The 26423-nt window shown below is 45.2% G+C and overlaps 2 protein-coding genes across 8 annotated transcripts in view; one reads left to right on the plus strand and one right to left on the minus strand.

Annotated features, from left to right (window-relative positions):
- The first annotated feature begins 467 nt into the window (after positions 1-467).
- Positions 468-25686, plus strand: SLC19A1 (solute carrier family 19 member 1). 3 transcript variants are annotated; one of them, XR_014555366.1, is made up of 7 exons: positions 888-1067; positions 8866-9143; positions 17352-18108; positions 19765-19957; positions 20922-21063; positions 22355-22772; positions 22873-25686. XR_014555366.1 is itself a non-coding variant. In XM_083699441.1 (6 exons), exons 2-6 carry the CDS (start codon positions 8967-8969, stop codon positions 22526-22528), a joined length of 1443 nt encoding a protein of 480 aa, XP_083555567.1. In that variant the 5' UTR covers positions 468-1067; positions 8866-8966; the 3' UTR covers positions 22529-25686. The 3 variants fall into 3 exon arrangements, 2 of the variants coding, with proteins under 2 accessions (XP_083555567.1, XP_083555568.1); XM_083699441.1 differs by having other exon boundaries at positions 468-1067; positions 22355-25686; XM_083699442.1 differs by lacking the exon at positions 888-1067 and adding an exon at positions 3581-3701 and having other exon boundaries at positions 22355-25686.
- The window catches only part of COL18A1 (collagen type XVIII alpha 1 chain), a 151983-nt gene continuing 149414 nt past the window's right edge, over positions 23855-26423 (minus strand). For all 5 annotated transcript variants that reach the window (XM_083698938.1, XM_083698939.1, XM_083698937.1 and 2 more), the window contains one exon: positions 23855-26354. In XM_083698938.1, coding sequence (XP_083555064.1) covers positions 26141-26354 — 214 coding nt within the window. In that variant the 3' untranslated portion in view covers positions 23855-26140. The remainder of the gene's footprint in view (positions 26355-26423) is intronic.

Here is a 26423-nt window from a genome sequence, read left to right on the forward strand (position 1 = left end):
TTTTTAATTGCGTTTCGTGGCTTCTTGCGTTGCATTTCAGTTTGAACTGTGTGGGATTCAGCTTGTGAGAGGCAAAAATAGAGATGCAGAAGAAAGAAAGCGATAAAGTGGCAATATTTAAAAGCATATACAATTGCTACAGCGGGCCAAAAAAACAAAAAACATTCCGTGCTCCACCAGGTCTCTCAGCAATTATAAATTTACACGAAGCTAGATGACGTTTGTGTAAGGCAACGTCGTGTGTCCCTAAGAGCGCCAAGCAACCTCTGGGGATTTGCGCGGCCTCAGGAAGAGGGTATAGGATTGCACCAGGAGTTGAAGGACAGGTAACCCCCCGGGAATAAGGGTTGCCCAAGGGCAAAGGAGATGGGGCTCCCGCGCCCTCGACAGGCGATGGAATTGCAGCAGCTGCGACCGTGCGAGCGACACCGGAGGGAACTTCCGCTTCTGCAGTAAGAAGGCGAAGGAGGAGCAACCGTATTCCGCAGCAGGTGTCAGCCCGGTCCGACCAGCAATGAGCGCGATTTCCAAGCGAGACCCATCGCTTCCCACGCCACTTCGGGCTAAGCATCGCTTTGCAAGCTCAAAACCCGCTAGTTGCTGGCAGACACTGCGAACAGTTTTCGTGGTCGCTCATATTTTAATGTCGTTCCAGGTGAAGAAAACAGTTACCCCAAGTCGGACGACTTGACCGGGTTGGATCTGATTTTTGCAAACGGAAGCAGGCAAGCGCGTGGCTTGGTTGGCGCGTTGTTGCTTATCTGCGGGAGCATCTTCCGCCCTCCTTGCATTGTGGGCGCTGTAGTTCCGCCGGTGCCTTGCCCAGCGCCGGGGCCTCGTCAGAACTACAGTCCCCAGTAGGCACCGGTCCCTCCCCGCCTCGCCTCTCCACGTGCGAGAGGCCGCTGGCGCCTGGGGGAGGGCTCTGCTCTGCTGCGGGAGGCGCCTGCAGAGCGCTTTCCCCGCGCGGCGCTGTGAGGGTCGCGCGCTGCTCGGGGAGAGGATGGCGGCGGGGTGCTGCTGGCGAGGCGCCTGAATCCGTGCATTGGGAAAGCAAGAGGCAAAAGGTAGGAGAAGGGGCCGGGAGAGCGGGGGGGGGGCGGGCCTGGGGCGGGCGCAGGGACCAGCCTGGTTAGCCAGAGGGAAATGTTTGGGATGCCACCTGGGAGATGCAGGGTCACCAAGGGCTCTGTCCTGCAAAAAAACGCAAAACACCCATGCTCCCTAACTAGGCTGGTCCTGGAAAGAGAAGGGGAACTTGTTGCTCCCACGCTTGTTGCAGTTTTTGATACTCTGTGCAAAGGAGCATAGGTCAGGTGTCTCGTCCACGTTGCTCCTGTGGCAAACGTATGTTTTGACACCTGGGAAGCCGTGTGTGGAGTAGTAAAACTTTTCGCGACCACACCTTGCCGCGCGTTTGAGGGGGTGATTTTTTTTTTTTAAGTTAATGTATGCATACCTTTAAAACGTGTATGCCAGCCGCTCCTTTCCTCTGAAAAAGCTGGAGGTGGTTTATGACAAGATGAAAGTAAATACAGGAGAACGAGATTACGAAAATCTCAGAATACAAAAGCAGATATGAAGCAGCAATTAAAGTAACTGGCCGCCTTCCACCTGTGGAAACAATTCCTTGCAACAAGTTAAAGGCAACACACACACACAATTCATGCTCCCAAAGCATTTCTAAACAGGAAGGTTTTAGTGGTAAAGTCTTTCTAAACAAGGTGTTAGTGGTAAATATATCCTGAAACGGTGCTTGTTTACAGTGCAATCCTAACAGTGCTTAGAAGTAAATCCTATTGTGCTCACAAATAGGCTTCCTGCTTTTTAGGATGGCAGCTTTAAACTATGGAAGATCTGTAACCCATAGTAGTATATACCAAACTCTGCTGTTAAGTGGGGAGGGGGGCTCATTTTTAATGACTGCAGCTGTGGAATACAGTACTGATGTTCTCCTGATGAGCCTACAGATCATTATGTAGTCCTCCAGACCTATGCTTTTTTGACAGTAATTGTTATAAAGTAATGTAGATGGTGATATATGATATATTTGGTCAGAATGGACCCCTCCCCCCCCCCCACAGTTGGCACTCCCATACAACTACAGCTCCCAAAGCTAAATAAAAAAACCCTGTTCATTGGCCCCAAAATAGAGAACTGTTCTAGAGGTTTTTCATCTGAGCCTGGTTGACCACCTCTAGCACGGGATTTTCTGCACTGAGAGGGTTGGGCTACATGACTTTTGGAAATCCAGCTCTCTGAATCCTGGCCTTTAATTGTAAGTGGCAAGCACAATGTACATTCCCCCTCTGCTGAAGAGAATGTGTGCGCACACAAGCAATTGTATGTAAATATTAGTAGGGTTAATTGCTGTGGTTCTCATGACCTGGTAGTGGAGCAGCCGTCTACTGCATTGGTGTTTATAACATTCCAAGGGAATAAGCTGTGCAATAAACCACATGTGACTAGCTGGCTGGCTTTCTTTACATATTTGGTTGAGAGCTGAATGTAATATTACAGCTGCTTAAACTACATCATAGAATACATTCAGAAAATCTCAGGCAGAGCAATGCTAACCAGGTAGATTCTGTTACATGTCACCCCAGTCTCCAAGCAAGACGAGATTCCAGGGGTACCAGGCACTCTTACCGGGGTCTGTGTTTCCTTTTGGGCAGTGAGACACAGTGGAGACTGTGGTGTGTTTATGACACCCTATATATACCCAAATATATCTAACCCTTTATTGAATCCATGTATTTTAGGTGAGTCTTGGCCCCCCAAAAAATTATAAGAATACGCTGGTGTACCTCCTGTGTGAGATGAAACTGCAACCTAGCTGCTTTTGGTCAGGGTTTTTTGGGGGTGGGGTGGGGGAGGTGGTCACCTCAACTTCCCCCAGCCAGTTTGTGTGGGGTTAGGATTACAAAAATGTTAGCAGGAGTTGGGAAACTTAATTTTAGAAGGGAATTCATGAAGTATCTTTATAGATATAACTGAAAAAAGAGCGTAAGTGGGGTGGGGGTAGGGGGCAGATGAAAGAAACAATTAAAACAAAACAAAAAACCTATAGGGAAAAAATCCAGAAGGAGCAAAACAAAACCACATAGTAGCTGGGTCAAGGTATTTTCAAATGAGAATGGAAAAACAACTGGTGGCAGATAAAATTGATCTGGAGCAGGGAGTGGTGGTGAGATACACAGGAAAGCTTTTTATTCAGGCCTAAATGGATGGCAGAGTATGGTATTTTCAGTAAAACCATTTACCGTATGTTACATCCAGCACTTTGAATTTGACCCAGAAACAAATAGGCAACCAACACAGCTGATGTAAGAGAGGAGCCATGGGGGCGGGGGAAGGGTTTACTGAAATTCACAATCTTACACTATAACCAGTAGCAGTTGGCATAGCCATGCCATAGCAGCTGTCAGTATAGCAGAACAATAGGCTTGTAAAATAAAGCGTTATTATGGTATGCGTGCACTGTTCCTTTTATTAACTTATAGGAATGATAATGCTCAAACCTTTAATAACCTTTGATCAAGAATGGTAGTTTTTTTCATTTCATTTTATTTCAGGGCTATGCATGTGTCACAGTGGTGTTGTTTTTTAAATAGTTGCTTATTGAAAGTGGTGACTCAAATGAGCATGCAATGGCATGACTCTGCAGACTTTACTCCCCAGTGTTTCAAAGATCAAATAAGGTAACACCTTGCTATCTTCTTTTACAGAAGGGTTTACTGAAATTCACAAGCTTACACTGTGACCAGTAGAAGTTGGCCCAATAAAATATAGACATTTTAAGTTTCTGTGGAGTTGTGTTTTATTTTTAATTTAATTGTAAAATGTGCCTTATTGGAGTATCACTTTTATTTAATATTTTGGTTTTCTTTTGTCAGTTTTTAATGCCATTTTTACTAGCTGCTGGAGACTCAGCAAGTGCCCTACCATGAAACTTCATTAGCAATGCAGTTGTTTGTGTGTTTAGTCAGAAATACATTCCCACTATGTTCATTTGGACTTGCTTGTGGGTGAGTATGCATAGGGTTGCAGCTTAAATTGAGACAATACTGTAAACATCATGCTAGTATTACATGTTTACTACATTGCGTTGTGCCAGCGTTCTAACATGTAGTGCTTAATTTTTTTAAAAGACAGCGTCTTATCACTTGGACACAGACACAACCAAATTGGGAACCTCCTGGCTTTCTTGGCTATTACATCTCTGTATGTAAGATATTGATGGTGTGTGCGCGCGTTTGTTTGTTTCATAAAACAGGCTCACAACTTAGTATTCAGGGAGCATTATAAGGTCTGGGGCAGTGGTAGACCTAGGGCATATCCACAATCCAGATTGGGATTCAAGCAGCATTACATATAAACCCACAAAAGTTACTAGCTCACAAATAGCCTGGAAGAGAATAAAAGTATCAACACACTTCCCCTCCCCCAAGCAACCCTGTGGCGGTCAGCTGGAGGCAGTTTATTTATTTTTTTATTTTTTTGCTACAGGTGAGTTGGTTAAGTTTAATTTTCAAGCCTGTGTTAGAGAATAAGAATGGAGGTGTTGTCAGCAGCAGCATGGCACCCTATTTATAGATATTTTATAGAAGATAAAAAAAGGCTTAGTTGTGGTGTATTTTCATCCAGATAAAATGTTTGAGGAGCAAAGACCAAGTGAGAACCAGGGCAATAAAACAATGAATTATTATTTTTTAAAGAATGTGTGTTTTCCTAAGTGTAGATGATTTGGCTGCCACCCTGTTAGTTGTATTTCTGGCTCTTGAAGCTAAGGAAATCTGGTGCTTGGTAGCACCTGGGATGGAGAACTGTAAATCTCACAGATACTGTCTCTGAACTCCTTGGAGAAAGAATGGGAAGCAAGTGTAATACAGGTGATACTGACACAATCTGACGAAGTAAGGCTTGATTGAGTTTCTATTTTTCTTTTTAAAAATGTTTTATTAAATATTTTCTTGGTTTACAAAAGTAAACCAAGCCTTGGCTCTCTTTTTCAGGTTGTGCAGTCTTTTCTACAGATCGTTTACATTTGTTATGAGACATTAGTGTTGAGTACAGTATAAGGTCAAGACAAAGAGGGTGGGGAGAGGGGGGTGGTGGTGACATTTATATTTTGTACAGTGTACGTGTGGGGTTTTGTGTCAGTGTCAACTGGATAGGTTCTCCTTCTACTCACTTGTTGCATTTCCTTGGTCGTGAGAGGGATTGGGGGCCCAGGGTGTGGTTGGTTGTCTGTGCTTGGCTGCAGTGGGGGTTTTTTGCATTTGTAAGTGGGGGAAGGCATGTTGGGTCAGGTAAACCAGATTGATTTGTGTGCTTGATTGAGTTTCTAAATCAAGATGACAACTTTCAAAATGTGCTTTTGGCCAAATACACACAGCAACAGTGAGATAAAATTCAGCTGGTCTGAGTTACCAGCAGTAAAAATAAGATGATCTAAAATAACACAATATATTGTAGAATGCTCTCCCCTGGGAGACTCACATGCAACCTTAATTACATATCTTTAGGTGCCAGGCAAATGTTTCTCTTCTACCAGGCATTTGGCTGATAAGATTAACATTCTATGGCTTTTTAAATTTGCTTCGGGGTGGTGGTGGTTTGGTTTGTTAATATATTTTGCATTCTCGTTTTGTATTTTTCTGTTGTGAACGGCCCTGTGATCTTTGGATGAAGGGCAGTATACATTTTAAAAAATCAAAAATCTCTAAAGCCCACATTCACAAATGACTGGTTCCATTTTGATGGTGTTAAGAAGAGAGAATTTAAGTCTTCAAAATGTACCGAAAGTGGTTTCTATAATACCAGTACAATCAACACATCTGCCACCAGATCTCTAGCTACTTTGGTCAGGATCCAAAGTGTCACATATACCCCCCTACACAAATTTCATGCACATCTCCTGTTCCAATGGCAACACTGTACACCTCTAGAAAGTCAAACCTGAAAGGTCTAAAGTGCATGTCTCTTGGAGGGAAGGGGATTATCAGCTAGTTCACCTCCTACAGAGTGTGGTGTTCTGCTTCCTCACCCATAAGATTGCCCTAATCCACTATAACGCTGTCCAAACAGAAGTGAGATGTTTCCTCTGTATGACCTGTTGACAGAGCAGAAAAACCTGACTGTCATATGGGGTGGAGAGAGGGTCCAGAAAAATGCATGGCTTACAAGAGTGTATAGCTCTGAGAGTTTTCAAATGGAGTTATTGGACATACTAGGATGGTACCCTGAATCATAGGTTTTCAACCTTTTTGAGTCTACTGCTCCCTTGGCCAAGTACCTTCTTTCTGCAGCACCCCTGTGGAGCCCAGTTATGTCACCCCTTGCCTGCGGAGCTGGCAGCCTCTCACCCTTTTTCCGAACACCCTCCGTTGGGAGTCTTCCCTCAGCCTCCTCTCCTCTCCCCTCTCCTTGGGAGTCCTCTGCCCACCACCAAAAACTGCTCAGGAGGGTCAGCTAGTGGGGGTGGAGAGAGAGAGAAGGGAGATGCTTGGACAATCACATTAGCATGACATATAATTTCACCCATTGCATTAATCAGTGGGTGACCATGTTCCACTGGGACTCTGCCCACCCTGCTCCCAGGAAGAACTTCAAAGTGAGGGAGAGACCAGCCTGGCACCATCTGCTTGCTGGCCAAGGAAGGAGCAGCTGCAATAGGTTTTTTCCCCTTGCCTCCCTGGCAGAAAGAGCCTTTGCTACAAATGCTAGTTGCCTTGCAGGGGTAAAGGATACCTGCGCGCAAGAGCCGCAAGAACTCCTGCCGGGGAATGTCATCCTGGGATGGAAAGCTGGATACAAATGCCCACTTCTAGCTCACGACTTTATTGTGGCTGATCTCTCTCTCTCTCTCTCTCTCTCTCTCTCTCTCTCTCTCTCTCCCTCTCTCCCCCTTCCATTTCCCTTTGCTCATTCGATTGTTTGGTTTGTAAGGCTGGTCTTTCATTTCTTTAATTGATGTAAGTTGCTTTGGAAGGCAATAATTGTCAAAAATTAGTATATTATAAGAAACTAAAGATTGAAAATTGAATGTTTAATGAGCTGAATGTGAACCTGTTGATCCTGAAAGCCAAGAGGAGGTAATACCAGCTGATCAATTATAGGGGGTTGCCTGTAACCAGTGGGCCTGTGGGCCAGATTTTTCTCAGCATAGTGTTTCAGAACACAACAGCTGTCATAGAAGTTCAGTATCCTTTGAATAATAAGGATGTTAAAACAGCCTGAATGTGATGTTGCGGGGGGGGGGGGGTTGCTAGTAGAAACTAGCAAATATTATTTATTTTTTTATGTCCCATTTTCCCCATTTTACTGGTGAAAGCCAGCTTGCAAATAAGGTAGGGTTGCCATATTTCAAAAAGTGAAAATCCGGACAGAAAAGTTGTGGTGTTGTTGTTTTTTTGCCCAAAGTTGTTGAGTGTTTGGCAACTGTAAATAAGGACAATATCCATATTACAATTGGAGGAAGAAAAGCATCAAATATTGTAAAACTACAACGACAACCCCACCCTAAAACAGCAAAAGTGTAGGAGAATAGCAGCAACTCCACCGGAGTGAGTGAGACCGATTAGACACCAGGCAGGCATCTCTGGAGAGCGTGTTCCAAAGGTGTTGCACCACCAGGAAGAAGGTCCCGTCTCTGGTACTTCTATCTGCTTTGTTGATGATTGTTCACTGGGCGGGGGGTGTGTATGGAGTTGTTGCAGAGAGAACAACTTAGAGAAGGGTGTCTTATGTTAGTCTAAATGATTGAATGCACACATATGAGAGATGCTGGACTTGTGGATAGGCTGGCCCCAGGCATGTGGGATTTTATGGGCTGCCCCAAACCAGCACTTTGGCCAGTTTGGTTCAGTGCAAATTGTGGGAACATTGGAAGCTGCCTTATACTCAATCGGACCATCGGTCCATCCAGCTCAGTTGCATTGTCTTCCTTGTCTGATGATGGCTGTCCAGGGTTTTCAGGTCTCTCTTACAGTTCCGGCATAATATGCTCATATATATCTATATCTATATCTATACACATACACTTTATCTAGCCTTTATACTGTATCTCAGGGTGGGTAACAGTAATTCAGGAAAACAACCAAAACAGAATGAGGCCATAAAACACATACATAAGACCATTCATTTCCACATTGCTGAAAGAATTCCAGTCATGTATCAAATGCTTGCATGGCCAGCCATGTTTAATTGCACTGAAGCCCCCCGTTCAGAGCCTCTTCACAACCACTTGAACCGGCTGAAAAACCCAATTGGTCTTGAAAAGTAATTTCATGTATGATGCATGCCAGTCCAACCTGGTCAGTAGTTAATCATAAGTATTAACCACTGTTATTGCCACTCGTTCCTTACTCAGAGCCTGTGTGTTACAGCAGCGGCAGTGTTAGATCTGTATGGCTGGCCCACTTGGTTCTTATCCTTACTCAGGCGTCCTTGGGTATTTCTCAGCCCACCTACCTCGCAGGGCTGTTGTGAGCCTTAAAGAAACCTCTGTTCTAAGCTGCTTGGAGTAAAAGAGTAGAAAACAATGATGCCAGTATTTACCATTCATTGCTTCCAAATGCATCAGTCCAGCTGAATAAACTCTGCTTCAGCATTTCTTGGTTTTTTTGAAGTTCTGATCTGGCAGCCTTCAAGCATTCAGTTGAAATGGTCACAGGCACCATGTGGAAGGGGACTTAAAAGGCATTGCAGTGGCAGCAGGGGAGCGGGAACCAGAGTGTTGTTTGTTCTCTTAGATCTGTAGCTACAAAATTAACTAAATTCCTAGCCAGATGATGGGGGTATTAGTTTGCAGTGTTCCAACTAGGAAATTTGACATGGTGCCAAACTCTCCTTTTTCTGCAGACACACCTATGCGTGCTGGAGGCTTTCTGTGGCCAAGGGACAGGGATGCTGTGAAAAGAGCTCCTCTCTCCTACAACTGATTGAGACAACGTGGGTGAGCCATGTCTGCTGAGGCCGAAAACCCCGAAAAGCAACCCCCGGACCCACCCCCCGACCCACGCTGGAAGCTCCTTGTGTTCTACCTCTGTTTCTATGGCTTCATGAACCAGATCAGACCTGGAGAGAGCTTCATCACACCCTACCTGTTGGGGTCGGAGAAGAACTTCACAAAGGAAGAGGTGAGCTCAGGGGAGAGTTGCAGAAGGTCAAAGGGAGCCCTGGCATGTGAACGGAGCAAGTTTTCCCGAGTAGCTCCTGGTCTGGGGCAGTAGGCTAGGGATGGCTGCTTCTCCATCCCCATATCCTTCCTGTGTGTGCTGGTGGGGAAATTGAGAGGTGGAAGTGGATCAGTGGGTGATCCATGGGGAGGAGAGGGGTGGCTGGCATGTGCAGAAGACAGATGGGCATAGGCCTCCCGTCATGCAGCTACACATTAGGAGATACATCCAAACATTATGAGGGTTTATCCACACTTACCTTCCCCCAGCTCTTTCCAGCCACAGCCTGTGATTTAAAGCTCTGTGTCAGAGCACTTTTTTCCTTCTTTGTAGCTTTCCCCATGGAAACCTGCTCTTTACAGCTCTATTGGAGCAAACAGCAATTGGAGGAAAACCCAAACAGACGTTTGCTCCAATTCAGCTTTAAAGAGCAGGTTTTTGCCTGGGGTAAAACAACAAAAGGTTAGTGTGGATAAGCCCTGAGCTATCAGCAGTACAGACTGGCTTGGGAGATGGTGGACTCTCATTTGCTTGAGGTATTTAAGCAGAGGCTGGATGACCAGCTCAGGGATGTTGAGGCTGCATCCTGCATTGTAGAGCCTACGCTTAGTAGAGTGTCCGACAAAATAACCTTCACTGTCCTTTGCAGTGCCGTAATTCTGTGATTTTGGACACGAAGGGTAGTGAGAGAAGAGGCTTGTGCTGAGCCAGTGCCAGCGTGCGCAGCCCTCGCCACGCAGCATTGCATGCCCAATGGGAAATGGATTGTGCTTCGCGTAGTTAATAAAGGAATGGAAATCACTGGGAAAGTGTTTTATCGTTTGATCACAGTGCTGTAGGGTACCAATGTGCTTTTTTTTTTTAATTAAATGCAACCAAAAAGAACTTCATCCTGTTGCCTGCCTACCTATTGCCTGTTTAACAGTTTGTAAGTGAATTGTTCAGCTGGGTTAGCTAAGTAAGCATCTGAGTTGTCTGCTCACTGTGAACTGCTGTAACAATGTAAGATCTTTTTGCCCAGGAAGGAAGCAACATGTTGAAATGCATTGGGCTCTCTCTCTCTCTCTCTCTCTCTCTCTCTCTCTCTCTCTCTCTCTTTCTTCAAATGCTGCATTATTTTAAGATTCCCCCTTTGTTGTTCCTGTTCCGTTCATTCCATCCATCCTTAGTTGTTTTCTTTTGGGTGGCTGGGTACCTATGGGAGATGGGACACAGCATTCCTTCCTGCTGACAGATGGCATCAAAGTGTACCTTTGCCCCTAACTGCAAATAATGAATTACTCAGCAACTTCAATTTCAACCATGGCCCCCATTTCTTCCACAATCTGCTCCTGGCTATTCTCTAGTAGTTTCAGCAACAAGTGGTGCTCTCTGCCTGGAGACAGAGGGCATCTTTGAAGAGTGCAGCGATAATGGAAAGGAGGAGGGCAGTGAAGTGGTATAAATTGTAGGGCATGTGGGTGGTCCTGATTCTCATAAATCTAGTTAAATCTCTTGCACATCTTATCCAGCTCTCATTGACTTGCTTTGGACACCACACCAAACCATGTTTTCGACACTGATGCAGTTAGGAACTCAAGCACTCCCTGATCCCATTCGTGGCAACTCCCTGCCTCTTTTTCCTGGTTTGAGGAGGGCCATTTAATCCCACCTGGCAAAACTGGTTTTCAATCCCAGGGCAAGCTCATACCATAGATCAGTTTTTGGACTAAATGGTCCAAACTACTGTATGCTCTGAACCAGAGTAGGAGGCAGGGGATCACTATGCAGAACGGGAGGAGAAAGAGGGAGTATGTTAGCACAAGACTCCTGGGTCCTCATTCACAATAGGGCAAGCTACCATTTGGCATTATGTCTGAACTGCCCCAATTCTCTGGCTTGATATCTTGGTTGGTAGCCTTGGTCTGTCAATAAAACCTCAATCTTTCAAGACATGCAAACATTTGCTCCTTATCTGGAAGTAACAGGCTACGGTGCAGGGTTGTTAACTGAAGCTTCTCTCTGAGATAATGAAGCACTGTTGACCTGTTACTTCCAGTAAGTAAACATTGGGACTGTCCAGGGCTCATGAATAGAGCCAAACCACCTTGTGTGTGTGACTTGAACAGAATTTCAGGGAGAGGGTTCCACAGCAAGGAAGTATATGTTTCTGCTCAAAGGAGATGGGGGTACTGCCAGTCTTCCCCAGGTGACTGCTGAGGATGAATACACCCTGGGGACTTTATTCCACTCAGTTACAATTACAGTCAGAACTATCATTTTTGCTGGAGGATAATTGGTGTGTGTGGACTGTGGAGGTGGTGAAGAGAGGGGAGATTTGGGGGTGTGATTTACAAAGTAAAGAACTGAACATTACCAGGTAGTAAATGCCTAACAAGGAATCAAACTGAGTACTAGAACATTGATTTGATATAAACGTTTTACTATTTGCGTTTTCTACTAATGTCTCATTTAAAAACGACAAATGGATCTAATCACAGATTTCAATATTACAAAAAGCCACATGCTGAAATCATTATCTTGGGAATGATCCTATTGTGCGAAAGAAAAATAGCAAGTATTTCTGAGTCTCGTCAGTTTTCAGCAGAGAGTTCAACATATGTTTGAAGCTTTTCCATTCAAATCATTGGGATTTTAAAAATCAGATCATGCCCTAATACAGAGGTCCCCAACCTTCTTAGGCCCACATAAACAATTGCAAATTTAATAAATTGCCATTGGCACCACAGAATTCAAGTTTCACGGAAGAAAAATGGGCAAAGCTTTGTGCATCTCCCCCCCCCAAAAAAATACAATAGGCAAAGCATCTGCAGAAACTCCAAAGCAGGCAAAAAAAGAAGAAGCAGGCAACACCTTCCAAATATAGGCAAAATTCACATACCCCAAACAAAAGAAAAGTGGGCAAAACATCTCTCAAACACTTCCCCCCTCCCCCCCCAAAAAAATCAGTTAAAGCACACAACCAAACCAAAAATCATGCCGAACACCCCCTACGGAGGCATTCTGGGGACATTTAGGTCAGAAGGTGAAGTGTCTAGCGGGCCTGCAAAGTGCTTTCTACTTTCGCTCAGTGCCATTCATGTTGAAAATAATCCTCAATTGAAAAACTGAAAAGGGTGAGAATCTTGGTGGGTACCAAGGGAGTTTTGAGAGTGCCGTGGTGCTTATGGGAGGACACCAACCCTAATGCATTGGAAGACCCATTGCCATGACAGATACAGAAATACAGATCATACTCGGGGAAGTCTGAAGCTCCCCCTGCTTGGTTTAATGCTACATTAAATGTCAATTGTTCGTTTTGTACAGTTGCTATTTTAGTACGATTATTTTCCCTTGGTCTTTCCAAATAATATATAAATTATTTCCAAATAATATAAATATAATATAAATGATATAAAAATGTCTGTGCTGGTGACCTCCCACATTTTTCAAAGAGTAAATATTCTAAACTTAGAATTATTGTAAACTTATATTTTATTTTGTTCATGTTTTGGACATAATAAATAAATTAAAAATGCTTTCAGTTGGCTAATCTGTCCACTAGCCAACAGCACTTCTGCTTTTCTTTTATCTAGCAATTTAAAAAAGCACTCTTCACAAATGTTGTATGGGTTTCTCTGTTACTGGCTTTAAGGGGGAGGGGAGAAGTCTGTATTCCACCACCCCCTCCAGTTCTGAGAACTCTGAACTGCCTTACAGAATATGAGTTGGGATTGCAACAGCCTTGCTGAACTTAACTCTCTGACCTGCTAACCTAATTTCCTGGTGGTTTATGTTTAAACCATCTATCTCTCCCTTTAGCAATGAATAATTTCTATTTTCTGTCCTCAGATGCTTCTCTGAGACATGGGGCAGCTCTCATCCCACACAGGCCTGGCTGGGAGAGGTGACAGGGAGGCAGCCTACATACATACATGATCACGTAATTCTGCCTTCCAACTTTGCCCTTTTGGAAGGGCCAAAGCTCATAGACATGGTGATTACTGTGTGAGCAGTTTCTTTACGTGCTGAAAGTACGGGGGGGGGGGGCAGACTTGGGCACACTTTCTCTCTCTCATTTTTTTTTACCCCAACTCATCTCTTAACTTTTTTTGATGTTCACTGGAGCAATAAACCCTGGCCTGAAAGGAGCCTCCCATTTTCCACTCGGGGGGGGGGGGCATGGATGGTGTGAAAGCAAGGAAGGCCATTCCATGGCTCTCACTCGAACTTTGTGTATCCTTCCAAGCCTCTCCCAGCCTAAAAGACTAGGAGATTGAGGGAAGGCATTGATGCCTTGCTAGTGGTAGGCTGAAATTATCCTACAGGTTGAATTCAGTGAGGTGGTACTTTGAGACATATTGCTGGACTAGGGTAAAAAAAATATGTTTTCAGCACATGCCAGTGGACACAGAGCAGTTCCTAGAGCAGGAAAAATTGTAGGACCATCTCCATAATTATTGCCCTAGAACAGAGATTTCATCCCTGTGTATTGGCTCAGCCTGTGACCTCTGTGTGTTCACATTTCCCAAACTCATTGAACAGAAAACCCAACAGGAACTGCCCATAAATAGACAAGTTATTCAAATTGCCTTAATCTGCATCCTTTACATTGGCTGAAAATGGTGGGAGAGGGGCAACTGCTTCTTAGTCATTCATAGCTGGTGCCGGCTTTGCCCAACTGGTATTATCTGCCCAGTTCCTCTTCTAACTCTTCTAGCATTTTCTTTTTAGTGGAGTTGTCTCTTTCCCCCGTTGGTTCTGCTCCTCGTTTTGTTTGATGTGTGTTCCTCTCCTCCCTTTGCTTGCCTTTTCACCCATTAACCAGGCCTGCCATCTTCTGACCCTGAAACGGCTTCTGTGTGGAATGGAAAGTTACACTGGAGTGGGGGGCTCTGAGAAGGTCTGCTAAGTGCTTGGATGGCAAGCCACCTGGCACCCCTATGTATCTTCACGATGAAAGAAAGGTGCAATATAATAAATGGACTATATAAGCCAACAAGTTCTGTGCAGCCCTCTCAGGATCTAGGACTAGCTGCCTTACAGATTTCAATATGAAGATAATAGATGCTCCTATAGATCAAGCCCATGTACAGTGGTACCTCGGGTTACATACGCTTCAGGTTACATATGCTTCAGGTTACAGACTCCACTAACCCAGAAATAGTACCTCGGGTTAAGAACTTTGCTTCAGGATGAGAACAGAAATTGTGCTCTGGCGGCGCGGCAGCAGCGGGAGGCCCCACTAGCTAAAATGGTGCTTCAGGTTAAGACTAGTTTCACATTAAGAGCGGACCTCCGGAACGAATTAAGTACTTAACCCGAGGTACCACTGTACTTTAAAAAGAAGAGCTGTAGTCAGGATTGCAGATTTGCCTTCAAAATATAGCAAAACAGTCAGGATGGCTCAGGTGTTAACTAAGGATTTGTGGATTTTCTCTCAGGCACACCAATTTATGGGCAATTTATGTGTAAATCATACACAAATGCCTGCAGTTTTATGGTCTGGGTAGCATTTAAAACAAAACTTGACAGGGTGGTTGTGCCAAATGTTCCTTGCAGCATCCATCATAATGTTTTGTCTCTCCTGATGGGGCAAGTGAATTTAACCTTCCGCGAGTCCTGTTCACGAGGCTGTCCCTTCCGCACCTCCCCCCCCTCATTGGGAGAAAGCTTTATTTATTTTTTTGGTCTGTGTCCTAGCAGGGCAGCTCTGGCCAAGGATCAGAGTCCCTCCTGCTGATTTGTTTCCATGGCTAGAAAACAGCAAGTTCCAATCAAAAGAGGCTGGAAGAAGCTTAGCTGACCTCCTTAGCAAGGGACCTGGAAGGGGGGTGGTCTGCTTTTGGGCTCGAGATGTTTTGATTTTGCAAGACCAAATATTTGTAATTAGGCAACTGTGATCAGCAGGTGCCTTTCCAGAAATCGAGGGTCCCCCAGGACATTTTGCACAGTTCAGCAGATTTGAGTGTCACCAGCACCTCGCCTCCCTTGAACTAGCACACAGTGCTTTGCTTGTATTAGTATGCTTGCCTGCTCTGTGCCCTGTGTGAAGTGTTCTCGGTGCACTGCAAAACCATACCGGAAAACAGGTGATCAAAATTGTGCAGGGTTCTGACTCCCAAAGTTGGTTGCAGTGAGAGCCTCTCCTAATTTAAAAACAGTCATGGTTAAGGAAAGCCAGTTAATCCAGAAGGAGGATAGCAGCAGATTCTGGCTGAGGTTGAACTCCCTCTAAAGGACCACATTTGCAGGTTGCGGGGTCTGTCCAGACACTATACAAATCAATTTGTGGAGGGACAGGCAGCAGTGGCTAGGAGTGCCCTTACCAGCTTGGGCTGTTCCAGCAGCCAAAGACCTTCTCTTAGTGTGACAAATCTTGCCTCAGTTACCCATGCACTGGTTACCTCCAAACTAGACTACTGCTATGGTTTTTAGGTATGGCTTCCTTTGAAGATTGTTTGGGAACTTCAAGTCGTGCTAAATGCCAGCTGCCCAGATGTTAGTTGGGATAAAGCAATCAGAACATTTTGCTTCAGTATTATATCAGCTGCGCTGGCTGCCAGTTTGTTTCCAGGCCCAATTCAAAGAGCTAGTTAAAATTAAGTTTCTTGAAGGACCATCTGTGCCCATATGTACCTGCATTGGACCTTCCTATTGACCTCAGCTCATAGATCTATCAGTGGGTAAATTAGATTGGCAGCACATGTGATAGGGAATTTTTTGTGGTGTGCTCCTGTTTAAGAAACTCCCTTCCCCAAGGCTTTTATTCTACTCCCATCTTTTTAAAAATTTTATTTATTTTATTTTAAGCCCAAATGTCTAAGACACGCTGGAGTGACTGGCATTCTTGTGCCAGTAATGAGGGGCTTAGCTGTAGTGCATCTGTGCTATTTGTCACTCTTGTTTTGTATTTATGAGTTAAATATTTATTGATTTTAATTGCATGGTTAATAAAGTTTTTTTGTACTGCTTTGACTTATTATTCTAAGCTGTCTTGGGCAACACAGAAATAGCTTACATATATCAGTAAAAACGGCTGAGCCAACAGTAACAAGTCACCTAGGAGAATTCACCCTTGCCTGCCTTCAGCAAGCAAGTAAAGGATACTTCACTGTGAACCATGGACTACTTAGTAATGCCTAGGTGGCTTGGTAAACTGACCCGGTCATAAAGTTATTACTACAGTAAAATGTCAGGTCATGCATTTTGGAAGATGGAATATAGGTCAGAGCGATTACGGCTTGATGAACCATAGAATTCCACGTGGGTTTGCTGACTAAGGTTAGTAGTGAGAGCATACAAAGTACTGAGTGTGCTTTTCCAGACAGAGTTTGGATGTATTAACTTGGAGTTTAAAAAATTTAACATTGTGTCTGATGGCAGAACGCTGTGCATACAGATTAAAGCCACCATTTCTTCAGCTGTTCCATGCTCTCACTTAAAGAGTGATTTGGAAGATCTACAACATGGGATTTAGAGCATAGTCCTAATAATCATGCCACTCTCGTTTCGTAGATATGCAAGCACCGGGGTCAAGGGCCATAGCTCGGTGATAGAGCATGGTCCCAGTTGCAATCCCTGGCATCTCTTGATAGGGCTGGGAAAACCTGTGTCTCTCTAGGTTTTGTTGGACTGAAACTCCCATAATCCCAGACCATTTGTCATTAGCTGCCCTCCTCTGGTGCAGACAATTACTGAACTAGATGGGCTCGATATAAGGAAGTTTCCTATGTGGGGTTGCTTTTGGAGGTCCCATCAGTGCAATCACTTTGGGGGGCGTTGGGGGCTCAGCTTGTGGAGATTGGGCTCTGCCATATTGCACTTGTGGACCCTTGGATTATGGCAGAACACATAGAAAGTCTAGCCTGCTGTCCCTTGCAGTAGCCTCTTGCGTATGCGCTGGGGTGTTTGTGTTGAAGCCTCATTGGTTTACTATGTGCTGTTGCTTTAAGAGGTGGCATATCAGGCCTCTGCACATCTTGCTCAGCAAATGAAATGTAGGAAGAGAGCTCCAAATCAGTGGTTGAGGGACTGGTTGTTGCACTACAGGTATAGTGAGAATCTTTGTTCCTAACATCTGGGGTTCTCAAACCCAGCTTTGAGTTGTCATCACTTGGGGCTTTGAGGGGTAGGTTTTTTTGTTTGCTGTTGGAAGGCGTTGCAATTGCTTTGGTTTCTCTCTCGCAGGTAACCAATGAAATCACACCTGTGCTGTCCTACTCATACATGGCTGTCTTGGTGCCCATCTTCCTGTTGACCGACTACCTGCGGTACAAGCCGGTGCTGGTGCTGCAGAGCCTGAGTCACATTGCCATCTGGCTGCTGCTGATCTTCGGGACCAGCATCCTTGCCATGCAGTTCATGGAATTCTTCTACGGCATCACCATGGCGGCGCGGGTGGCCTACTCCTCGTACATCTTCTCCCTGGTCACCCCTTCGCGCTACCAGCGCATGGCTAGCTATTCCCGCACCTCGGTCCTCATGGGAGTCTTCGCCAGCTCCGTGCTGGGGCAGCTCTGTGTCACAGTGGGGGGCACCACCTTCACGACCCTGAATTACATCTCCCTGGGGTTCATGGCCTTTGGGCTGCTGCTGACGCTCTTCCTGGAACGCCCCAAGCGCAGCCTCTTCTTCAACAGGAGTGAGCCTGTGTGCAATGGCACCTCGCCCTCTGAGCTGGACAAAATGAACGCTGGGGCCGGGGATCCAGCGTGGCACAAGGCCCCCACCTGGAAGAACATGGTCTTTTTCCGGATGTTAAAGGAGCTGGCGGCATTTATAAGGCTGCCGCAGTTAAGACTTTGGTCCCTTTGGTGGATATTCAATTCTGCTGGCTACTACCTAATACTCTATTATGTGCAGATTTTGTGGAATGAGATATATCCCACAAGAGACAACAGGAAAATCTACAACGGAGCTGTGGAAGCTGCTTCAACGCTCCTCGGTATATAGATCCTCCCCCACTTCCCATTTGAGCTTGATTATAACCCCACCCCACCCCTTTCTCTCTCTGCTTTATGCCCCAAATATGAATTCAGAGCACATAGCAGAGTCTCCTAGACCATGGTCCTAAAGTAGCGCATTTTTCCATCTATAAGACGCCCCCATGTATAAGACATCCCTTATTTTGGGGGACTCAGATTTAAGAAAATGGGGGGAGATGGCTCAGATTATAAGATGCCCCCTAATTTTTGACGTTATTTTTTAGGGGAAAACCTAGTCTTATACACGGAAAAATACAGTACATTCATGCAAAGGCAATTTCTGCTAAAATTACTTGGGTTTAAAGCAGCTTCAGGTGATGCACCTCAGGGATCTCCCTGCATAGAGAATCTAGGCTAACCATTCCACTAACCTTCCCCAACCTGGTACTTGCGAGGTTGGTCTACAAGCATGCATTATTGTGTGCTAAAGCTCAGGGATTATGTGCATTGCTCTGCATGCAGATGTGTATAAGCTCAGTATTTGTCATCTCAAGCCAAAAGGGATCGTAGGGTCACCGTCAACCAGAACAGGGAGCATTGGGAGCAGATGCAGTAGTGGCTACACCGAAGAACTTGATCAGTCTGGTCCCAGCAAGGAAGCTGTGCTTGGAAAGATCACTGGCTTTCCCGAGTTGCCTCTCAACTCTCTGGGTTTTACACTGCAGTTCCCCAGCTGGTAGCATGTTTTGAAACATCCTGTTAAGAGTTTTACTCTTTTCTCACACCCAGAATGGTGGTTTCATTTGCATCATCCTAAAAACCATGCTAGAACTGTGGTGTATACTTGGATGCATTGCATCTCTAGTGCAAAAGGCTGATGCCCATTACAGGAAATGTATTATGTTGAAAGTGACCCACCCCTTACCTTTACAGCTGGATCCAGAGCAACTTGGTTACTAAACGTTTTTAAGGGCTTGTCTCAGGACAAGTTTCCCCCCTACTTCTGTGAGAGTTGCGCTTTATGAAGCTGAATCCCATTCAGTATCTGTCCAAAAAACCAAACCTAGCTTGCTAAATCCAACTAGGAAGGGCAAAAATTCCTCTCCCCATGTACGTTTCATTGCAGAACTGACATAGAAATAACTTGCTGCATAGTCCTTCTAGGGCAGGGCAGGGGAACCTGTAGCCCTCCAGATGTTTGAACTTCTGGCTGGGGCAAATTCCAACAACATCTGGAGGGCCATCATCCCCCCCTTCCCACTGTTCTAGGACATTTTTTGTTGTTGTTTGTATGGTATGTCCCCATTTTTCAGCTGCTCAGCTGTATACAGTTTTATTCCTGCAAACAAACAAAAAACTGTCCAGAACATAAAATATTTTTGGTCATTGTGTGCATGTTTGTATCCTAGTGTAAAGTGTTGGGTTAAAAATGTCTGAAACAAAAGGTGTTCAGGGAAGCAAAGGCTAGTGCCCAAAGAGAAATTGATTCCTCAATTACCTTGGGCTTAAAATAATCTCCTTGGATATTTGGGGTAGAAATTGTCCCTTGGGTTTTCCCCAACAATGACTGTTCTGCTGTGCCCCTTGTTGCGAGTGCCGCTTTGGAGAGTGGAGGCCTTGCTGTCCATACCTGGTCCTCTCATCTATACCTTGACAACATGCATGTGTCTTTGCAGGTGCCGTCACCTCCTTTGCTGCGGGCTACGTGAAGATCCGTTGGACGCTGTGGTCAGAGCTTGTGATTGGTGTAGTGACAGCATTCCAGGCAGGCCTCCTTTTGCTGATGAACACTACTGCCAACATCTGGCTCTGCTACGTGGCTTACATCCTCTTCAGGGGCTCCTACCAGTTCCTTGTGCCTATAGCCATGTGAGTGGTGAGAACAACTTGATGACTAGGCCTCCATTAGCCACGCTGGTGGTGAGGAACATAAAGATTATGATATCCATCATTACCTGGATATATATTGTCATTCTCACTCTTTTCAACATGCAAAAAGATGTGGGGGTGGTTTGCATGCATACCCCAATATATAGTAGACCAGATTAGCTTTCTAGTATCTGCTTTGCTATAGCAGGGATTGTAATGCCAATAAATATCCCCCCACCCTTGTAAGGATGCCAAGAATAACCTTTTGGTCCCAGGGTAGATATGTTGTTGGAGGCTTTTAGTATTCAGCCTAGGTTAACAAGCTACGGTGATTGCTGCTGATGTTCTGAATGATATTAGTTAATTTGTTGGAAATGCTAAGGTGGGGATGGTTAACTAAATACAAAGAACTGGATTAGGCGGTCTTTAGCCAGCAACTGTATGCCTTTAACCATTGGATATTTCACTAACATCAGTGATAAAGGTATTACAGCTTCCCAAACTCTCCTCTTGGTGTAAACACTCCCAAGCTGCCTTCTAAGGTCAACACAAAATAACCAGCATTAGCCATCTTCGGCTTGTAAGTAAAAATGCACTGATCTTTGCGAGTGCCTTCTTGTCGGTGATGCTGCAGCATACCAGCTGTGGCTGGGGCCTGGGATGGAGAACCTGTGGCCCTCCCTGTGGGACTGCAAAAGTTATCACAGGGATAACTGGCTTGGCCAAGAATTCATAGCAATTTCACCTTTTGTCAGTATCGGGACGGTGAACTATCCTCAGCCCCAGGGAGCATAGCCAGTAGTCTGGGATCATAGGAGCTGTAGTCCTTCATTGTCTGGATGGCCACAGGCTGGCCACCATTGCCCTGAGCCATAAAGCGACCCTCCCTTTGTCCTTGGTGCCTTTTCAGGGCTTGCCAGCAGAACTGACCTGCCTTCCTCTCTTTCTCTCGCTTTGACCAAAGTTTCCAGATTGCAGCTTCCCTGTCCAAAGAGCTCTGTGCCCTGGTGTTTGGAATCAACACTTTTCTCGCCACAGTTCTCAAGACTGTCATCACCATCATCATAACAGATAAGAGAGGTCTGGGTCTCTCAATCCACCCTCAGGTAAGAAGCACAAGTGACACTGAGGCTTGCGGTAGTGGGCTTTTGATCAGACCTAGCTGCCTTTGCGGCTTACTTTGTAGGTTCCTCCTGTGGAAGGAGGTCCTTTGAATAATCTGGTGAACCACATAGTGGGAACTCAAAGGGACTTATTTGCAGTAGATCCTCTTGCCTTGCTTCGACCACTTTTGGCTGTTGGCCCCATTCTATGCATTGCCCATCATGTTTTGGAGTGGAAGCAGGGCTGGCAAAAATTAAAAGGCATGTAAGCCAAGAAAAATAGAACTTCTGTTCCTTATCTTCTTTATTTATTTATGTTAAGAGACTTATGCCCTTGCTTTGGGTAAGTTTCTAGGGTGGCTAACAGTCAGTTCTGTCCTTTCCAAAAAATGAAAGGTTTCTGCGAGAGTTTTAACACAGTGATCCTAAGCACATGCCAAATCACATGATTTCAATGGAACTTGTTGCTGAGCAAAGTTCTGCTGAGTTAACAGAACTACCCCCTAATAAACATGTAAATGTATTAATCCTTGCCATTTGCGGATTTCTCTTACATTGTCCTCAACAAAAGCTTCATCCATCCTGCAAGAATCGAGCTTATATATTTTTTTTAAAGATGCTGATCTGGAAGCTGCAAATGTAATCTGTTCCCGTAAGGGCTGTCATTGCTGGCTCATGGCTGTGGTGGGATTAACAAAGCCTTGTAATTACCTGCTGCTCATGTGACAAGATAAGAAATGATGGCAGTGCATTGGAATAGCATGGCAGCAGGATATGCATGTGTGTTTAAATCTTCCTTAATGGAAGTAGCGGGCACAGGTTGGAGAAATATTTGGTTGGGTTAGTTCAGGTAGACTTCATTGATGAAGCTGGAGGAAAAGTAGGGTGCCTTTTTTAACTAGAGTTCCAGCTTTATGTATGTCGCTGCAAATGAGGTTGGCAGATGCACATCATGAGTGGAATTCCTGCTGTCAGAGATGGGATATGATTTTGACTTACAATAGCTACATAGAACATCCCAGCTCAGATGCTGTGTTCTGGCAAACAGAAAGCAATGGGGGACAATTGCTGTTAGGCCTGTATCTGGGAGCTTGAGAGGAATTTTCACCTGGCTGGCCGCTAGAGTAGATGGACCTCTGATCCAATGGGGCTCTTCCTGTTCTTAAAGAGTTTCCCTCCTAGCTCTATTCTGTGCTTCTGTGGGCTGCTGATCATTTCTGGGTTTTTTAGTGCTTTGGAGGAAAATAAGGCACAGGGCCTCAACACATCGTATGTCCCTCTTTCTCTTTTCCAGTTCTACGTTTACTTCAGCTATTTCACGCTCCTGACAGTGGTGTATCTTTCTGCATCTGTGTATGTGGCTGTGAAGCATAATGGATGCAGGAAACCTCCAGAGGAAGCACCACCCAAGGAACTCAGCATGCCAGTTGAGGACAGAGGGACAGAGCTGGCTAACTTGGAAGTCTGAGAAAACGCTGGATGGGGAAGAAAAGAGGAGCTGGCCTACCTGCATACTCCCAGCTGGGATGCAACACACAGAACTCCCACGTTAATCAGCACTTAGAAGCATCTCAGCTTTCCAGAGTATCAGATCACTGCAGAAGGAAAAGGCCTTCCTTAACTTTAGGGCTTCTGCATCAGCAGCACGCAACCAGATGACTGGATTTCCCCCCAGTCTTGGTCATGTGTGTGGCATAGGCTCCTGAGCTCAGGTGAGATTATGGAGACAGTTACCAGTGTTATGGTTGGCACCTGGTGATTTTATGAATGTAGTTTTAAACACTGATAATACTCTGCACGCTTTCCCCTCAGCCTTTAAAAGAAGTCAACAGCAAGCAAGATGGATGCAGGTACTTTTTTTAAAAAAATAATACAATAGTTTTACTTTTTATAAAACAATCAATTTGTTACCAGTAAATATAGTCTGCTGGGAGTTATGGATTGTAATATTTGTTGAAGCTTTCCTCCTAAGAAAATTGAGCTCCTTTTCATATTTGGTTTTTAAAAGTCAAAGTTATGCTTAAGAAAACAGGACTGAGAGTAAGGCTGCCAACCTAACTCACGTCCTCTCATCCATTTGGGACAGTGAGTGGCAAACACAATGCGCTTTTAACAATCACTTTAGATCCTCTGGAGGAACATAATCCTTGGAAAGTATACACTGGCATTTTGTTCTGACTTGTAAATTCTTGTTCTCTTCCACTTTCCCCACCAAAGACGATTGATTTTCAAATACCTTCACTGTCACATAATTTCTACTGGCTGCAGTAGTATGCTCAGCGGGCATTTTGAGAGGAAGATGAGGTCTTTAGCAGAGTCCTGATGACTTTCCAAACTAGCTTGGACTTTTCATCTGGTTTTGCCTCCAGGGGCCAGTTCCACGAATCCTGCTAGACCTGTAGGCCATGGGTGGTAGTCACACAGTGGCTGCTTAACATAAAATGGCCATATGAAAAGGAGCATGGCCACAAAAAGGTGTAGCCGTGCCCCCCCCCCCCAATCAGCCCATAGGCACTCACTTGCTCATGGAAAGCTCTTTGTGATGCTGTTCTGTTCAGAAGGGAAGGTGAAATGTGTGCTGGGAGTACATTCAGTGTAGGAAGACCAAACAGTCTATTATTGTGTATCGTGGATTTTTTTTCCAGATACCACGCTGGTGGGCTTGTGAGTGCCACCCTGGCACTTCCAGCCTAAAATGCACTTTTCCCATTCTCCTGGAGCAAATGGAGTCAGGGTTCAGTTCAGGGATGTAGACAGAGCCCTCTACAATCCCATGCAAATGAACAACAACAAATAACAAGAGGATACTTTCCTTTATTCAGTGCCTTTAGAAAACAGTTTATAGAACACAACACACAACTGACAAAGATATAGAGATCCACAGGCTTTTAAAATTGCATTAAAAATTTCACAAAATACAGTAGACAGTAATAAACTGATTGTGTGACTTGCACAGGTCCCTCTCCCTCCCTCCCCATCTGGTAATAAAATTTCAGAAAGACAATCAATGACAGCTAGGTAGAAATTTAGCACCTTGGTATGTCAAAACAGACTCAAACGCTCAGACATTAATGTGTTTAAAACAGAACTGATACACAGCAATCATCTGCCTGGCCAAGACTTCTGGCACTGAAGTGGAAGGGCTGTGATGGAGGGAGAGGTACCAGAAGCTCAGTCACAGTTAAGACCATAGCCTGGCTTTCTTCACTCTGCATTCAGCGCTAAAATGGCAAAATACTGCTTGCCTACCTGTGCTTGGGTGACACACACTAACAGACAGTGACTGGTGTGAACTCTAGTCCTTCCCCCTCGAAAATGTCAGCACAGTGCCATTCTGCTCTGATGCGGCAGAAGAAATGCTGCAAAATACAGCTATTAGAAATGGCTTGGTTCTGGTGGTTCCTGCCACAGTGTATTGGGGACAGGGGAGAGAAAGGAAAGGGGTCAATACTGGACAGAGATGGTTCTTAATTGCCTAAATTTTGTATTATCTCTTTATTTTGGAGCAGTTGCTAATAACAGATTCCAGATCTGAGATATTTAGGAGAACATTCCTGGCTGGAGGATTATAAATCTGATCACCTGCTACAAACACAGCTCGCTATAGGTCCACCTGTTCTTCAGGGTCTCAGGTAGGACACTTTCACCTCACCTGTTATTTACAGTGGAGGTGCCAGGACTTGAACCTGGGTCCTTCTGCATGCAAAGCATAGTTCTGCACCACTGGGCTTTGGTCACACTTCTTCTGATAGGTTAAAGCAATAGAGGGTTCTGGGAGCTAGCATGACCCTCAAGGCTTCAGCCAGGAGGGCCCTGCCACTTTTGCACTGACTGTTTTCTTTGAATATGGCTAGTAGAGGCATCCTCTATGGAGAATGGAAGGGCAAGTAGAGTATAAAAATGTAAAAAAACAAACAAACCACAAATCCAAATACTGATTGTTACAACAGCAAGCAGTTTCTTCTTCCATTATGGCCTGTAAGGAGACTGGCTGAGGCAAAAGTCACTTAGGAGGCTGTTAACACCTCTAGTTCTCTTTTAGAGCTAGACAATGTGAAAGGGCTGGGTGGGGGAAGAAGCAAAGGAGAGAACTCTGCCATAGCAAGGCTTGAAGGTTCAGTCTCACTGCTCTGGGCATGTTGTCTTAGCAAAGGATACTGTCAACTCTGCAGCAAAAATTGCAACCAGCTATGAAGAGTGTTGTTTGCATCTATGTTTGGAAATAATAAGGCATTATGCCGGCTGGTGAGTCAAGCAGAGATAAGGGAGTGTATTTTCTGCAAGCCCATATATTACTCTCGGGGGAGGGGGGGCAGACAATCAAATTCCTGGTCTCTTTGGCAGGATTCCCCCCCCTCCCACCAATACTATGCTGGGCACACAACAGAAAAGCCACCTCAGTGTTTCCAGAAATCTTAATTTTGATGATTATGCACTGTCCAGCAGGGTCTAAGCTTGTGTTATTTAGCACCATGTCCCCACTATAAGGCAGGCAGTGCCAAGTTATCGGGTTGTGTAATGCAGAAACACCTGCAGCGCTACACTGACAGTAAGGGGGACGCTGCTGTTTGAGGGCTACCTTATGTTGAATCAGCCACAATAAATAGACTTTCTGACCTATCCCAACATGGCCTTGGCTTTTTTAAGGGGCCACCTGAGTGGAATGGGGGGAGAGAGGCAAACAGGGAAGCTTAACACACACAAACAATTCAAGGGTTAAACATGAGCAGGATTAGAGAGAGAAAGAGAGTTAACTGCTCCATGTACCACACTTGCCTGGAGATTGCCTTGCACACAAGCCTGTTCTGCTCCAGCCCCTCCAGCAGGCAGGTATGATTCACAGCAGCCACGCCAGGAGGAAAGACACAAAACATTCAGCACGAGAGCTGCGCTGGAAGACACTCTTTGGCTTTGTCACTCATTCATCTGCTTGACTGATATATTGCGGAACTGCTTGGGCACATGATCCTGGGGGGGGGGGAGTGGGAACCGCTGGTGCCCATTTCCCCTGTTCCTTAAGGGAAAACATTTGGGTTCCCTTCCTCCACTTGCAGCCAGTGCTTTTGTTGTGTGCCGTTTTTTATTTCTTGGAAGAAGTCATGAAGCTGTTTTCAATGCAGAGGACGATGAAGGCGTTCTTGCAGCTGCTGCTCTTCTGCTCGAGCAGCTTGCCCGAAGCCAGCGAGGAAGCCTGCCCTGTCACCACCGTGTCGTCTGTCCGCCAGGTCTCACAGTAGCTCTCTGTTAGCCGCCGTCCCTTGGAGTCAGAGCCGTGCCACACGGATTTCTGAGGCCTGAAACACACCAGAGTGTTAGGGGTTGTTTCACACGTAAGTGGCTGCAGGCGCCCCAGCAATCACGGC

The sequence above is a fragment of the Podarcis gaigeae genome, assembly GCF_964106915.1.
Source record: "Podarcis gaigeae genome assembly, chromosome: 1".
In the NCBI taxonomy this organism is placed as follows: Eukaryota; Metazoa; Chordata; class Lepidosauria; order Squamata; family Lacertidae; genus Podarcis; species Podarcis gaigeae.

Bases quoted from the DNA above. Each gene is read 5' to 3' on its own strand.
- SLC19A1 (XM_083699441.1), top strand. From the start codon at position 8,967: ATGTCTGCTGAGGCCGAAAACCCCGAAAAGCAACCCCCGGACCCACCC. The intron at 9,144-17,351 runs GTGAGCTCAGGG...TCTCTCTCGCAG, and splicing joins AGAACTTCACAAAGGAAGAG to GTAACCAATGAAATCACACC. The intron at 19,958-20,921 runs GTGAGTGGTGAG...CTTTGACCAAAG, and splicing joins TTCCTTGTGCCTATAGCCAT to TTTCCAGATTGCAGCTTCCC.